The following is a 16790-nucleotide window of genomic DNA, read 5'->3' as shown; positions in this document are numbered from 1 at the left end:
CCTGGGCCATTTGTAAACTATAACCTGTTTTGTTTCTTCATGTATTTCTGTAAAATATAAATCTGCTTGCAAATCTGTTCGTACATCTTCTTAGTAGACGATCTTCAGCGATTCCCTCGTCATTTGTCACGTGACTGACATGTTTACATCCAGGTTCTTCTCGTTTAACTTCCGGAACTGCGCAGTAGGAGTCAGCTGACAGTTGTGGTCAAGCAACCAGTGAAACATCTCAGCTGAAGAGACCCTGAACGGAGGAGGGGGGGAAAGCCTCTTTTTTGTCTCCAGAACCGTAACGGCCGCGGAGAAACGGACAGCCGTTACCTCCTTAGATACCCGGCCACGTCTTCCCGCCTTCCACGCAATGAGTATCAGCGCTCCGAGAGGCCTGGCCAGCTCGGGGCAAAAGCCCATCACGGAGATTCTCCACCCGCTGTCCGCCGCCGAGGAGCCGCTCTCCCCCGGGCCAGATGTCACCGTCAGCGGTGGAAGGGATAAGGTAGGATCTGATGGGGCTTCACCGACGGTGGGGGATGGAAAGAGGACGCTTACCCAAACAAAACCCCTCTTTGATTAAAGTGTTTTACGGCTGACGCCAGTGTTTATCATTCCCCCTGTTAATAAGTAGGAGAAAACCGATGCAAGTTTAAAGAGGAAACTGTGGAAAACACTCATTTCTGTTTGCATTTGAGGTTTTAGAGCACATGGCTGAACCCTCTGAGTCTGCCACTAAATCAGTGCTGAAACAGCAAATTCACCTAGTTTGGATATCTTGCCCAAATTAATCGACACAAACTCGCAAGTAAAACCGTATTTAAGATGGATTATGTGTGTACGTGGGCATGGCATCCATCTCAACCCCGGTGAGCTGAGTAAACAAAGTTGGGCCATCCAAGCATATCACATGGCTTTTATTCTCCCTGCTTCTGCTGCTGCTGTGTTTACTGTAGTAACAACTGTAGCAACCACTTTGATACTGAGGTTAATTATTGCCTACAGGAGATGCTGTAATACTGCCAGTATGAAGCTTCTTGGCATCATTATGGTTGTGGCTTTTCCTTGTACATGATTACCCAGGCCAAATGGGTCTGGCTCCTGTCAAACCATTTGTCCAGTCATTTTAACAAAATGGAAATGCCACAGGCTCCAGAGCAGGTCTAATATCATTCTATTTAGATAAGAGATCTTATTTTTCTTAGGATCTGGTGTATAATGTTAAACACCGAAATTGCATGCCTAAGGGTGCTTTTAGTTCCTTAAAGAAGCTGTAGGAAACAAACACCACAATAACCCATTAAGCATACTGCAGCTCAAGTGGTCTGAGTGGGAACTAATCAAAAGGGAACTGGACTCCTGCACCTCCCTTGCTGTCTGTTTTCAGGCTTCATAAACTCTGGTCAATGATGGAAGACTTTGGACAATCACAGGCTGTTTCAGACCAGATCAGGTGAACAGTACAAAGAGCAAAAAAGTGCAAAGGAAGTAGAATTCACTCAGGTAGAGTGGACAAACGCAAATGTGATGAGTCAAAGGTTCGATCCCAAAGTCTGTGGGGGAGATGGACGCCCAATCTTGAAAAATACACAAACATCCACGGCAAAAAAATTTGAGGGTGGGCAGGTGAGCAATAACACATCATATGTATAAAAAGATAATGACAGATGGAGGCTTTCTTTTATGATTAAAAATCCCAATTGCATCTGTCGGTGTGTGTACCGATGCAACAGATTTATCTAATAGGCGTGTGCCCATGTTGGTCTGTAGGGAGGGGTATGAAAGTGGTGCTAGATTGGATCAGTCACATAAAAATTGAAGTGCACATTTTCTTTATTACTGATTTTGATGTTCATTTGATTATTTTGAGATCTGGGCTGTTGATAGGACAAAGCAAGGATTTACATTGTGTCACTTTGAGGTCTGAGAGAGAGTATGAAAGTGGTTGCATGAGCAAATTTAGCAAGTTCACAAGTGGCACAATTGCAGGCATTGGGACAGCAAAACAACTGATCACAGCAGCATAGGTCCTACTTGCTGCAGCTTTAACCTGCAAAAACAGGCACAGGTAGTTTGTGTTAACATAAACATGTATAATTTTTTTTAAGTTGGCAAGTTCATATTTTAGGCGTGACCATAAGTGTTTAAAATATGCAAACATGTCCATAACAAAAAAAAGCTCAGGTGGAAATATTACATTGATGATGGTGAGGGTTAAATTCCATTCGGTGCTTGGTGACTCACTGACATGCTGTCGTGGCACTTGATGTATTTAGTAACACCTGTGCTCTAAATATCTGCTGATTGGCCACAATGCCGGGACTGGTTGTCACAAACATCTGTCAGCTCTGCCGTGTCTGTTAGACACATACAGTTTTCTTATTTTCCTCCTCACTGTCAGTGCGTACTGGACTCTCCTGTTGCTTATTAACATCAGCCCAATGCAATTATCTCAACTGTGATTACCAAAGCAGGTTAGCACCAAAGTGTTTAAAAAAAAAAAGAGAGAATTTACAGCATCAGCGCCCGTGTGTGTGTTTCCTGTGTGCACAGCAATGAGTGAAAGCAGTGTGAAGAAACTGTGTGGACAAACTGAGGGAAAGCACTTCTTTTGACAGCGATTGAAGTAGAAATTTATCCACAGACCCTCTTTTTCTTTTTTTCTTTTTCTTTTTAAAGAAAAGGTAATTGTGCTTGAACATGAGCCTCTCACACAACGAAAGTAGTTCCTTTTCTCATGTGATGCCATAGAAGACTCTGACAGCCGCTGAGATTTGTCACCAGAAGTTCACAGAAAATCAAATGTTACATTACAAGTCCTCATTCCAGCGGTCCATAATAAAACTGTTTGTGTTATGTTGTTTCCTGCTAACAAAAATGATCCTTTGTGCAGTTTTTGGTTGCACCACTGATATTTTCACCCCTTATTTACATGTTTCTAGACAAGAATCAGAACAGAATTGGGGGAAAAGGCTTTTAGATACGCTGCCCCTGCTTCCTGGATCTGAATCTGGAGAAGGAACTGAAAGTATCAGAATTGGTTACCTTGGGGGAGTTTAAGTCCATCTTAAAGGAACGAGAGAATAACTCTTTTACTCAATGTGATTGTTTTTAATGTCGCTCTTAATTTGATCTGTTATTGTATATTTTTCACATGTTTGTATGGGATATTGTATTTGTTTTAAGTGTTATATACTTATGTGGTACATGTATTTTGACTTTTGTTGCCATGATGCCAGGTCTCTCTTGGAAATGAGATTTTTTTTACCTGGATAAATAAAGGACTAATAAATAAAAATAAAAGAATACATGCGTTTTCCTGCAATATGCATCCAAAAGTGCTCAACAAAAAGATAATAGAACAGCATTAAAATCTTCTCAACTTCAATTCCATGCCAGTACAGCTTTAATAATTCATGATCAATTTTCTCCCAACATACAGTGCGGGATATTGGCCCAGTGCACTCCTGAGACTGCACCTCTACTGTTAGCAGCACCTCTTAGTTAGTCTTCTAAACTATTATTTCTTAAGTAAGGCCCTTGGAAAGCAGTGACTTTTATATATTTACGTGGAAGATAAGATAAAAAAAAATTCTCAGTATTTCATGCCAGAGCTGTTTGTTTCCCTCCCATTATCCATCATTCAGTTAGGACAGTGTAGGAGATGTAGGATGTTTGCACGGGCCTAACAAGAGCGCCATTGACAGAGAGGGAAAAAAAACTGCAGTGGCAGCATCGGGATCTGTGTTTTACTCTTTGTTTGCAGAGTGCAGCATCTGTATTTTGGTGTCATGATGTTGTGGTTATCTGTTCACATGCAGGAAGTGGGGCTGACCAACGGGACGCCGGTTGAGACGCCGAGTCCGGCTTCTGCGTCCGTGCTGTTCAACAGGCTGCAGCTGGACGACGACTTGGACTCAGATGGCAGGGACCCCTACGCCGACACAGAAACCCACGACCTTTTCGTCACTGTCGACGACCCAAAGAAACACGTCTCCACCATGGAGACCTACATCACTTACAGAGTCTCCACCAAGGTCTGCTACAGGCTGGTGTCATGATAATGTGAACAAACTCTGTTTTATTTTATAGAAAATAATTGCTTAATTAAACTTTTATTTAGTGTTTTCTTGTATTTTTTTTCCCTTTTTTCTTCGACCTGCATTTAATGATGGCGCAGAGCTTTAATGCAGCTGCTGGAGGTTCTGAAAAATCCTGTGCTGTAGTGTTAAAATGAATATTTAATTAGAAAAACATACCAGTGAGGAAGGTGTAAGTTAAAGATACTCTGTGGTGTTTTTGACTTGCAGTGCATTGTTTTTATGACTGTGTAGCAGTGCAGCAGCACAGGTAGGGAAGCTACCTAACAAGGATGTAAACAGAGGAAAATACACTTGACACATTTGTATGGGCTTTGTCCACAGAGCACTTTAACAACTTAAGATGTGTAGATAGGAATCAGGCTTTTCTTGATGAAGCTGTGAAAGGTTACATGGTGACAGCTCATAGACTCTTATATATTGCAGTGGGTGTATTTTGTCTGTTTAATCACTGAGCCCCCTTTTTTTTTTTTCTAAATTCAGTTTTCACATCTCTTAATTTCTGCTGTTTTAAGAGATGTTTTAAGAGATTGCTGTTGTTAACCTCCAGTTTAAAGCCACAGACACACTGATGTTTTATCTCAAAAATACTGTGATGTAGAAATGTACATTAGTTATAGTTGCCAGCTTTTGTCACAGGAGCAGCAGCAGGCAAGAGAATGTTGCCACCTCCAGACAAAGAGAGAAATGGATGCTGGAGCAGAAATCATGTGTTAAATCTGTTAAATCTACACTTTTATGTGTATATGAGTTTTTTGTTTGTAAAGCTGTTGTTATTGCATTGTCCATTGTTAGAAAGGCATGGACACCAAATTCTGAACCCACAGTGAAACAAAGGGACAATTATGTGACAGATTGCCTGGTGCAATTTATTTTGTGCATTTTTGTGTGTGTACACATGCACTGCCTAGTGTGAATACTAAATGATTTTCCCATTTCTTTCTTTCTAAATTAACTTAAACTGTTACAAAATAACTCACAAACGGTGTAAAATTTACTTGGCCACAAAAGGCTGCGTTCATGGACCTGTTTGACTTTACCACCTTGTCACATGCTGGATTTTTCTAGCTCTTTCTTCCTTTTTTTTATATGAAGAATTTCATTTAGAAATGTTTGTGTGTGTTCTTCCTCAGACAACACGGATAGAGTTTGACCTGCCGGACTACTCTGTTCGGCGGCGCTATCAGGACTTTGACTGGCTGAGGACCAAGCTGGAGGACAGCCAGCCGACCCACCTCATCCCAGTAGGTTACACGAGCTTTGTTGCAACCAGCTGTGCCACTTGCCAATTAGAAACCTCTCACGCTCTCTTTTGCACTCCGGTCTTGTCCCCGCTCTGCCGTCGTCCTCCCATCTCCAGCCGTTACCAGAGAAGTTTGTGATGAAGGGCGTGGTCGATCGTTTTTCCGAGGAGTTTGTGGAGACGAGGATGAAGGCCCTGGACAAGTTCCTGAAACGAGTTGCAGACCACCCCGTCCTCTCCTTCAACCCTCATCTAAATGCTTTCCTGTCTGCCAAGGTGAGATGGGGGTCTCCCATGAAGAAAAGCAGTCCCACTAATATATGAATATAGGTCAAAAAGAAAGGAAAATCATGAGTGCTGTTGCGTGATAAATGAAAATTCAAAAGGCTCAACCTCAGCTGTAAGCTTTCAGAAAAATATAAAACCACAAAATTTAGACCTCTTATTTCCTTGCTTAAAATGTCTTTAAGCAAAGTTTTTGTTGCTCTCTTTAAGACGAAAGACCTTCAAATGGTCTTAATCGCCACCAATACTCGATCTCCACTGAGAAGAGGAGAGGAGACACGATTACCATCATATTTTCTTTACTGTCTAACCTTTTGAAACTTATGTGGCTGCCTATTTATATCAAGATCATGCTGTTGCTCGCAGGACCTCAACAAACGTCAGGGTCTGGCCCTGCTATCCAAAGTGGGTGAGTCTGTGAAGAACGTGGCTGGAGGCTACAAGCTGCGAGTGCGACCTCCTGAGTTCTGCGCCATGGGAGAGTACCTGGACACCTTTAACCAGAAACTGGGAACCATCGACCGGATCGCTCAGAGGATCCTCAAAGAGCAATCAGGTAAGGGGCCGAGGAAATATTATTTAAGCATGATAATTCTTCCTCCTTCATCTATTTTCCAGAGAAGTCTGAGCACAGATGCCCTTACATGCCTTTCATCAGTCACCTGCCCAGCTTTTCTGGAGAGAATCTGAGGTGTTTGTAGGCTAGCCAGGGAGACATAACCTATTCAGAGTGTCCTGGCTGGCCAGTGGTCTTCTCTTAGCTGGACATGCCTGAAATACCTCATGTAGGAGGCGTAGGAGGCTCGTATCATCATCAAAAGTCCCCGACACCTTTGCTGTTACATATGGTGAACTGTTTATCTATTTTTTTCCATTCTAAATTAAACCCACAAAAGGAGAAATAATTATGCTGAATCATAAAAAAAAAAGAAGAAGCTAAAAACCAGAAGAGAAGCTTTCGTTTGTATAGGATGTTTTTATTTTACCAAATATATTAAACTCCATGCTGCCCCTTAGATGTATAAAGCACTATGGCTGGATAAAGAGTTAAATTCTCTAGAGTTGCTTACCCCATTCGTGTATTTTAGGCACACGCAGGAAGCAGCCAAATTCATATGGTGCTGTGCTCTTTGCAGCGTAGCCTCAGTGACTATAGAGGAGCTATTTGTATGTTTACCACTGTGCTTGTGGTTACAGATGAACTTCATCGAGGCTACTTCTTCCAAATGTGTATTTTAGGCACCAGCAAGCAACGAGTGCATATAGTGCATTGGAGCTTGCTCTTTATATTACGTTTCTTGGCCATTTTGCTGGTAGCATTTTGTAGCATCGGCGTTTGAATTTCATGTGCGATCGTCCAGTCTGTACCGGGGACACAAGCAATGAGTTTTAGGATGAGTTGATATGCAGTATTGACTGTGGAGTGTGTTTGTTTGAAGAGGAATCCACAGACCTTTGGGCCTTGTGGTTGATAACTGCAGGCCTAACTCATGCATGAAAAGTGACTGTGTAAATAACTGCCACCAGCCACGTGAAGTGCTGCTCGGCACCATCTGTTCAAGTTGTAGACCAGTGGCTGTCCGCGGCGGCCTTGTTAGAGGAGATAAGATGGAAACTGATGACTGTAAATAATAAAGACCTGTGAGGTGATGGAGTGTAATCCAATCCAATTTTTTTTATAAAGCACTTTAAAATACCCAGCACAAGACCAAAGTGCTGTACAGAAAATAAGTTAAAAACAATAGTGTAAAAAAAAAAACTATGCTTGTGGCTTTGCTGTGATTTATTTCCCAGCACTAGTACTCTGCAGTAACTCTGACTTTAAGAAGTCAGATCTGACCTAACCAACTCTTTCACCCCATCTCTCGACTAGAGTATCTAACTGAGCTACGCGAGTATGGTACAGTCTATGCCAGTTGGGTGGGGTCAGAGGAGGAGCTGCAGCGCCCTCTGGAGGGCGTGGCTGGCTGTGTGACGACGTGCTGCGGCGCGCTGGAGGACATGAGCGAGAACATGGGCCAGGACTTTCTACCCGTGCTCAGAGAATACATTCTCTACATCGAATCAATGAAGGTAGGGAGTTGGTGGCACTAAAAACGTGTAACGTCTGCTTGATGTGTCAAGAAAAGGGAACAAAATAAAGTGTTCTAATTTCTGCTAATTAGTCCCCGGGTGTAGGTTAAACAAAAATTTAGCGTTAACTGTTTAGAATTTTTTGGACATTTTATACTAACTCATAGTAATTAATTGGCTGATGATAACATTCATGGCCAGATGAGGCCTGTTCTCTTGTTATTTCATGACAGATAAAAGATCAACATGAAGTCCAAAGAGATATGCAAGTGAAAAAAGCGATTGTTAGGCTGAAAAGACAAAGCGAGAGAGTTGCTTAACTTGCTTGAAAAGAATGAAAGCCCTGGCAAGCTCATCAAAACCAAAAGACCCGAAAGAGCACAGAAAACAACTGAAGTCGATGATGACAGAATTATTTCCATGGCCAAGAAAACCTCCCTTCACAACATCTAACTAAGCCAAGAACACTCTTGAGATGGTGCGTACATCATTGTCAAGGTCTAAAATCAAGAGATGCCTTCATGAGTGTAAATAAAGAGGGTTTACAACAAGACGCAAACCACTGGTTACACTCTGGAGCACGAGGACCAGATTAGTATTGGCCAAAAAACTTCTTTGCATAGATGAACCGTTTACCAGAATGATGGGATGATGGGAAGTGAAACAAAAACGGCTCCTGACCTGGAGCATACAACATCATCTGTTATGGCTGCCTGTGAAACCAGGGCACTAATGTGTATTGATGCTGCTGATAGACGAGCAGGGTGAATTGGGAGTCATACAGGGCCGTACACTCAGCAAAATGGGGCAGAACTGATCAGACAGTGTTTAACAGTACAAATGGATAATGACGCAAAGCAAAACAACCAGGGGGTTTCTCAAGGCAAAGAAAGGGAATGTTTTTAAAAGTCAACCTGATGTCACTCCAGAGCGTGCTTTTCAGTTACTGAAGGCAAAAAACCCACTGAAGGATAAAATAAAGGCCTGGAAGGGAAACACAGCTTTTTGTGATGTCCATAGGTTCTACACTTTGGGTGGTCATTGACTGCAAAAGGGTTTCATGACAATCCTCATAAAATGATGTTAGCTTGTCCAGTTAGTTTTGAGCCTGTGGAGATGTGGGGTCTGTGTATAAACATAGCAATATTCCTCAACAGTTATTTTGTTAAACCAGAATTAAAGCAGAACATCTGCACTTCAACCACATCTCGACTGTGCAGGCAGAGAGAGGCAAAACTACAAAAACCGTGTCATTGTCTCAAACCTAGTGACAAAAAGAAGCAAACTTATGTGAAATTAAAATATTTTTGCCTGTTTCTTTCCAAACTAAAAAGAAAAAAAGATGTCTGGTTTGCTGAGCTAAAATTAGCAGAGGAAAGTTCTACTGAAGTTTTCCACTGTAAACACATTTATAGGTTTTGGATGGAAAAGAGTGGAAACGGCAGTTCTGCTCGGTTCGCAGGCACAAGCTTAAAAATGTGTAATGTTTAACCGTGGATTAGTTTCATTTATTTATAGCGGAGAACATAAGGAAGATACGCGGGGGCAGAAATTTACCCAGAACAGCATAAAGTGCGAGTCCTTCTGCCTGCACACAGTCGAGCAGCGACTGCTTTCATCACCTTTGAACCTGAATAGAGGAAGTATGGTGTGAGATTCTGCATGTGTCATGTCCTGTCCTCGCCAAGCTCCTGATTCAGCATCTCTGTCTCAGTTTAACAGTTTGCACATGTTGTCTTTCTTATAAAATACTTCGGACAGTGTCACATTAAGGGTGCAAAATAAAACGTATGACCTTCTCTGTCTGTTTACAGAATGTTTTAAGGAAGCGAGACCAGAGCCAAGCGGAGTACGAAGGCCGTCTAGAAGCAGCCGTATTGCGCAAACAAGAGGACAGAACGCCCGTGAGCCTTCCCCTTCCTTTCATCTGAATCTGCCGTTTCTGCATTTGTCACTTCTGGGAGCGTCTTTACTTTTCACTGGCATTCTTAGAATTGAAAACTTAATAAATTACAAGTTAAGAGATCATTCTTCAGGTGACCAGGTTAGATTTGTCGGATGTTAAATAAAGTTGTTCATTTTTATCTTTTGCCCATACAAACATCACAGGATTTAATACACACCCCATCCCCACCAACGCTCCTGCACCGCTCGAGCGGCGATGTTGTTTGTGATTCTTGTCCTGTAAATTAGTCCTGTATTATGTCCCCTATGGCTCCTGTAGCTGATGTTGTTTGTGTTATACCAGATACCAGCGGAGGTAGAGAAATGCCAGGACAAAATGGAGTGTTTCAATGCTGACCTGAAGGCAGACTGGGAGCGCTGGCAGAGCAACAAGAGACAAGACTTCAAGCAGCTTCTCACCGGCATGGCCGACAAAAACGTCACCCATTATGAAAAGGTACGCCTGTGTAATTTCTGTAAAAACACTCCAGCTTTTAGCCTCAGGCAGCACACGAGCTGTTCTTAAAGGTCACCGGAGACACTCCCACTGATACCAGTGTTTCCAGTTTTATAGTGGCATAAAGACTGAAAACAGTGGAGCAGTTAGGGAGACGCTAAATGATGTGCAGCCGTCGGGGGGGGGGGGAAGGGTCAACAGATGACAAGAAGACAAACACTAACCTCTCTCCAAAGTGATCCCATCTATTCATGCGTACAGAGTCTGCACTTAATTTAAGATATAAAAAACAGGTTCATTTTTTCAGTTTCTTATTATTTGAGTTTAAAAAAAAGTTTATGTAGACTAGAGAAATATTATTTAATGATGCGAGCACAACTCAGTATTACTATAAATGAACTTTAACTGTTGGTCGCCGTCGTTGCACTGATTACGCACAACTCTCACCTTGTTTTTGGTTTTCTCTACGTGGAAAACGCACATGCTTAGGATGAGCAGGCGTGCAATCAGTCCACATAATTACCTCCTGTCCCGTTTTCTTGACTACAACTGTAGGATGTCATGAGGCCTAGGAAAGGTGTGAAAGACTTGCTAACAATATAATGATCTCAAGAAGATGGACTACAAATTCTCATCTTGTTTCTTTCATGTGCTTTAATTACAAAGGTTGTTTATTTGTTCTTCTCATGATCTCATGATCTTGTGTATGTTTATTTTTCAATGCATAAAAATAACAAACAGTATTTAGTTTGTTAGCCTTATCCTCCCTGAAATTTCTCTGAAACTGTTCAAGCGCATTCGCTCATTAGCCCGTAGAGACTGTTTTGTACTCATGTGTGAGTGCTAGAGCCATCTGACTTTTTTTTATTATCTGGTAGATCCTCAGCAGCCTCTGTGGCAGATGTGTGGAATCACTGTACAGATTTCTGAGCTCTCACTGTGAAAACATGACTTTTACAAACATAAATCTTTCAGAGCAGCCTCAGAACTCACCTAAATAATTCCAATCTTTCCCTTTTACCTCATTCTTTCCCCACGTCGGCCGACTCTTCGTCCTTCTCCGCCCTGCGCAGTGCCAGGCAGCGTGGGAGTCGCTCATAACTCTCCTCCAGGACAAACAGACTGAAGACAAAACGAGTGAGACGAACTGAAACATCTCTCTATCTCTTTCTCTCCGTCTCTCCACACACACTCTCTCGTTCATGCCACGGAAAAAGACCAACAGGGCAGCAGGTTTACCTGCTGGACTCGGGGCCCCTGTTCTCCTGTGAGATGATTGTATGAGGGGAGTCGTCTCCCTCTAAGATTTTGGTCCGCTAAGGAGGAAACATACGGTGCATTCGAGGACAGCTAGGAAAAGAGGAGAAACCTACTATGTATAGTTTTTGTTTCTTTTTTGACTTTTTCTACTTTATATTTCGAGTTAACAGTCGGTTGCCAACGCTGCTTTGTATTTATTTAACCGCAGTCTCTTACTCAACGCTCTCCCATTTTCATACTGAGAAAACTGTTCATGAAGGTGTTGCTGCTGTGTGGGTCTATGAAGTATCTTAGGTTTGTTTCAGATGTGTTCAAAACATCCTCAAGATGTTTTTTTTTTTTTCTTTGTCCTGCCAGGTTGTAAAAGCCTCTGGGAAATACGACAGTGAATGAACAGGAATTTACTCTCTTGTACTCAAAGCACCACACCTGTTGTTTTTTGTTGTTTTTTACTCTATACTTTTACCAAAGGTCACAAACTTCACCCCTGTCATTCCTGCACCTGTTATTAAAAATAACCCACAAAAATCAGGTGGTATGTGAAAAATGTTCAAGTGGGACCTCTGCGTGTTTTCCCTAAGGGACACTTTAGTATGTCTTGGTTTTTGTTTTTGTTTTTTGCTACAAACCCTCACAGATAAATGGAGATAAACAGTGTTCAGCGATGACGATGAAGGTGCCTACAGAAGAAAACAAGGTCTTGCCATCTATAAATCACCATTTTGGGCTATAATCTCTGGTCTCACTAACTCAAACTTATGAGAAAATAACTTGAAATTTTGAGATTATAACTCAGATTTTTAAGTTACAGGTAGCAAAAAGTTTTTTGTTTTTTTTTTTGTTTGTTTTTTTAAGTGATGGCAACAAGCTTCTATGGGCGTCTGAGCTGAACGCTGAGGTTTGTCTGAGAGGTCACTTTGTGGAAGGTGGAGTTTTTAAGAGAACAGCGGCTCCACCTTGTGGCCAAGCTGTTAATAGTTTTCTCCCATGCTTTTGAAATGAGGGGGAAGTGAAGAAGTGAGCTACCTCTTTTGGCTTCTCTTGATATCGTCTTTCTCTCACCATTCCCATTTATACCCTTCCTCTTCTTCTTTAAGCAAAGACTTACCTCAGTTGGTGACGTTAATGGTGCATTTGGTTCATAATAATAAGGTAAAGGCTCCAGTGGTAAGAAGACGTAAATGTTTTACCATTGGATTTTATTTTTTTTTAAATTAACTTATTATTATTTCCTTGCCTAAGTGATAAAACCCTGCACTGAAGCATGCATAACCATCCCTAAGAAAGCCATGAATCCTGAATATAAGGTGTCAGTGTGTTCATGCTGCTGGCTTACAGAGGAACTAAAACCTCTGGGGCTAGTGGAAAAATCCCTGCTGTGTCATGTTAAGAGTGAGACATTGCAAAAAACAAACAAACAAAAAACGACACCCTGAGCGATGCAACACATTACTTTAAATTCTTAAATTGCCTGTTTTAACCAAACGGGCTGAGACTGAGGTACTGAACAGCATGGAAACCCTCTGCGGTGCAGCTCTGTTAGCAATCTGCTCAGCTGTGACTCATGGGATAATGAGGTGGAGCCCTGTATGTGAGGCACACTTTTTGCATCACACTCCTTTATTATTTTCCAACTCCTGAATGGGAAAAATCCCCTCACTGCAATCATAATATTTAAAACTTTCTGATTTACTGCCAACACAGGAAAGCTTATTCTGCTTTCCTTTTACTCTGAAAGTAGCTAAAACCTGACCAATGACGCCCAGGCAGACTCAGTCATGTGACATTTCCACAGTCACCACGTTTTGTCCTCCTGTTGGTTAAGAGTTTCTCCTTCACTGACAGGATTTCCAGACTAGAGCTGCTTTCAGATTTTGTTACAATCAAGTAAAGTAGCCGTCACATTACTGAGCCTGCGCCTCCATGCAACCAAATGCAAGCGCTGCAGCATCCTGACGAGGCGTCTGCAGCTGCCAGTGAACTGGGTTTATTTTGTTCTCTCTCTTTTTTTATTGTCCTTATCTACTTTTGCCTTTCACATTTTACCCTTAAGCTTTAAAAGAGTGAAGCAGCTACTCTGTAACTAGTAGAAGTCAACAATGTGAATAAAAAGTATCTTTATGGACGGAGGCAGCTGCAGTGGAGCGGCCTATGGATGCACCAGGGCTAAAAGGGAAAATCCAAAGATTTACTACGATCATTTTTGCCCATACTGTTGTCCTATAATAACTCCATTGCATTTGAATAGCTCAAACCTTAGAGTTTGACTGTAAAGTTCTAGTAGTAGTCCACTAGTAGTGCTATTGAGCAGTATTTGTAGCTGCTCCCACATTGATTGTACTCATACAAACACATCAGGTGCCAGCTTTTATCAATTAAAGGGATCATACATCTGTTTATACTAAAGAAAACCCCAGATCGGTTTAAAAACATTAAATGTTTGCTTGTAGCTAAAACTCACTGAACCCTGAGTGCAGTTTGAGAAGTAACTGGATGAAATGTAGCATAAATATTACAAAAAAAACTAAAACAAATAAATATAATAAAGCTTGAAAAACACATTTCCTGTTCTGTTTAAGGTATAACATTGGTATCTGCTGAGGATTGTGAGTTGTTGTTGTTACTTGATTTCTTATTATTAGGCACTGGTGCATCTGTAGAGCATCGCTTTGGTGTAAATGAAGTAATTGACATGTGAGACACACATTTATGAAACTGGAGGGCATCTTTGGGATTTATATGAGTGCATAAAGATTTAAAAGGGATTAGAGATGTGCACGAACAGTGTAAACCTGCCACAACCAAAACAGATTTACTTTTGATGCACATTAAACCTCCAACAATAGCTCTGTTTAGTGTGATCAATGTTCTCTATTAGCCAGTGCCCTAGTATTATTATTATTATTATTATTATTATTATTATTATTATACTACATGTGCCTGCTGAATTGTTTTGCACTAAATATGTAGCTCAAGGCCCTGGCAGAAACTTCTGCTGGGGAAAAAAATTGTTTTTCTTTCTAATTTAATTTGCTGAAAAATTGAAAACAAACTGGTCTAAAGTCAGTTGAGACACATTCAAAAAATGCTGTATATGAAGCTGATTCAGGTTAAATCCTTCAAACAGGGACGTCTGTTATGAGCCTGTTGGAGGGGAGAGTTTTCATTCAAATATTTCCAGGCCAAACATCCTCCACCCCCAATGCCTCACTCTTCCTCTCATCGTCCCGGCAGCGTGGATTCGCACATGAAGATAAGATCTGATTTTCAGCACATGATTAATAAAAGCGACCAAGTCAGTCTAAACCTCAGATCACTTTTTTGTTTGTTATGGTTTTGTTTTTTTTTAAAACCTCTGTTCCTCCTCATTGTGTGCTGTTTACGTTCAGAGCCCTTATTGTACATTTGGATGTTAATAACAATTTTGTTGTAATTATAAATAAGCTTGTACATTGATGTTGTTTTTGATGCAATTTATCTTTAACACAAATTGGGGTTTTTCTGATATATTGGACCAATAATAAAAAGAATGAATGCATTTGATATTTTTCTGCTTCTGTAACTTTTCGTGTGTGTGTGTGTGTGTGTGTGTGTGTGTGTGTATTTATTTATGGTGCAACGATATTCGTATCGATATTGAACCGTTCGATACAGTGCTTTCGGTTCGGTACGCATATGTATGAACAATACAAAATTTGTAATTTATTTTATCAACTTTCCTTCTGACGATGCTGTCTGTGTTGAGCGCTCAGTGGATCTGCATTCGACTACTCCGCCTAGGCTCGACAGTGCAGCCTAGGCGGAGTAGTCGAACGCAGATTCACTGAGCGCTCAACACAGACCGCATCAGAAGGACGAGCGCAGGGCAAGCTAGCGAGACAGAAGTTAAGCTCTACTTACAACATGGACCTCCCCCACCCTCATTCAGATCTGGCGTTTGGAATTATTTTGGTTTTCATGTGACGTATGACCCTGAAGGTAAGCGAGTCATGGACTAAAGTAAAACAGTATGTTGGATGTGCCATGCAATGCTCAATTACATGGGTGGGAGCTAGTGTGTTAGCGCAGTTAGCTCGTCTAGCCCCATGCACGGAGCGATCGGCGGTAGCTCGTTAACGGAGATTTGCCGTGTTGTGGCGTTAAGGTCATTTCAACGAGATTAACCTGAAAGCACTAGTGGGAACACAACGAATATGACTGCACATTTACGCCGACATCATCCTAGTGCAAAGACAAAAACAACAAGCATGCATGCTACAAACTTTAGCCGAGTCATTTAGACAGCTGTTAGCACATGATTCTCCTTATGCTGCTGAGAATATAGCCCAGAAGAAGCGGATAGTATAGCTTTTATTTTGGAAAGAGACATTTCTCTGTAATAAACTCTCTTTTCCAAAGATGAGTGATTCCTCAATCAGATACAGGGCTCGCAATATCGCTAGCCCGACGTCCTGGGGCTAGCGATTTTTTTCAGTCGGGGTACCAAAATCTATCTCTTCCCTGCCCGTTGGGCTATTGTAGGAAGGAAAATATATGTCAATGCTTTTGCATTCTTTCGGAAATGTAGCTGGGTAATTATGTCATTGGCATCGGTGAGCCACTGTCAATATGTGACATATTGAAGTCGCGTTTGAATTTGCGCTTGTTTTTTTGCTTTCATTTTGCAATCGTGCGAACTGTGTATAGAGAGCGACAGTACTGATCTGTGAGTGATGATAATTTGTGCACCAATTCCTCTGACATCGTCTTATTAATCGTTAGCTTACTATGGAAACATGACAAGTGAAATCTCCCGCAGCTTAAACATGTGAGAGGTTGATCGCGCAGAGAATCGCTGAGCTTATGTGAGTGCGTGTGTAAAAGCAGCAGTATATATATTTTAGTTCTGCTGAGCCAAATAAGACAGGTCAGGGTGAAGAAGTGACAGCCAAAGAAAAGCTTACCACAAAACAGAGAAGTTATGACAAATCAGACTATAAGGCAAAAAGAAAGTGCAGCTTTATGGTTTCATGGACAAAAGAATTTCTGTGGCTGCAATATAACGAGCTAAATAACCAGGGCTGCACATAAGTGGTCCGCAGGTGCGCATTCGCTGTCAAAATAAAAAACACGCACAAGGGTTCGGGTTAAATTTAAAAACTGTACTTTTGAGTTAAAATATATATTTATAATTTTAATAAATGACAAATTAAAAAGGCATGAACATTTTTTTTGTATCGAAAAAATATCGAACCGTGACACCAAAGTATCGAACCGAACCGAACCGTGAATTTTGTGTATCGTTGCACCCCTAATATATATATATGTATGTATGTATGTATATGTATATAGTCATCAAAAAACTAAATATACTGCAGTTATGCTCTGGATGAAGAGGTTTAGAAAGGATTGAATATTTAAATATTCTTTCATACAGACAATTTAAAAACATCACAAC

At 41.2% G+C, this 16790-nt stretch overlaps 1 protein-coding gene across 3 annotated transcripts; it reads left to right on the top strand.

Annotated features, from left to right (window-relative positions):
- The first annotated feature begins 174 nt into the window (after window positions 1-174).
- Window positions 175-14891, top strand: snx30 (sorting nexin family member 30). Of its 3 annotated transcripts, none has more exons than XM_086300351.1 (10): window positions 175-496; window positions 3813-4028; window positions 5225-5335; window positions 5452-5610; window positions 5986-6175; window positions 7493-7692; window positions 9507-9596; window positions 9941-10093; window positions 11167-11230; window positions 14481-14891. In XM_086300351.1, the coding sequence occupies exons 1-10, from the start codon at window positions 362-364 to the stop codon at window positions 14615-14617; spliced, it is 1455 nt and encodes a 484-aa protein (XP_086156477.1). In that variant the 5' UTR covers window positions 175-361; the 3' UTR covers window positions 14618-14891. The 3 variants fall into 3 exon arrangements, with proteins under 3 accessions (XP_086156477.1, XP_086156479.1, XP_086156480.1); XM_086300353.1 differs by having other exon boundaries at window positions 176-496; window positions 11711-14617; XM_086300354.1 differs by lacking the exon at window positions 11167-11230 and having other exon boundaries at window positions 176-496.
- The last annotated feature ends 1899 nt before the right edge of the window (window positions 14892-16790 follow it).

This window comes from Aulonocara sp. 'chitande type north' Nkhata Bay, linkage group LG7 (genome assembly GCF_057382095.1).
Source record: "Aulonocara sp. 'chitande type north' Nkhata Bay isolate Kocher_YH1m ecotype deep benthic linkage group LG7, A_spYH_male_GT1.1, whole genome shotgun sequence".
Taxonomy (NCBI): Eukaryota; Metazoa; Chordata; class Actinopteri; order Cichliformes; family Cichlidae; genus Aulonocara; species Aulonocara sp. 'chitande type north' Nkhata Bay.
The sequence above is the reverse complement of the archived record's forward strand: the minus strand, read 5'-3'. Positions and strand labels throughout refer to the sequence as shown.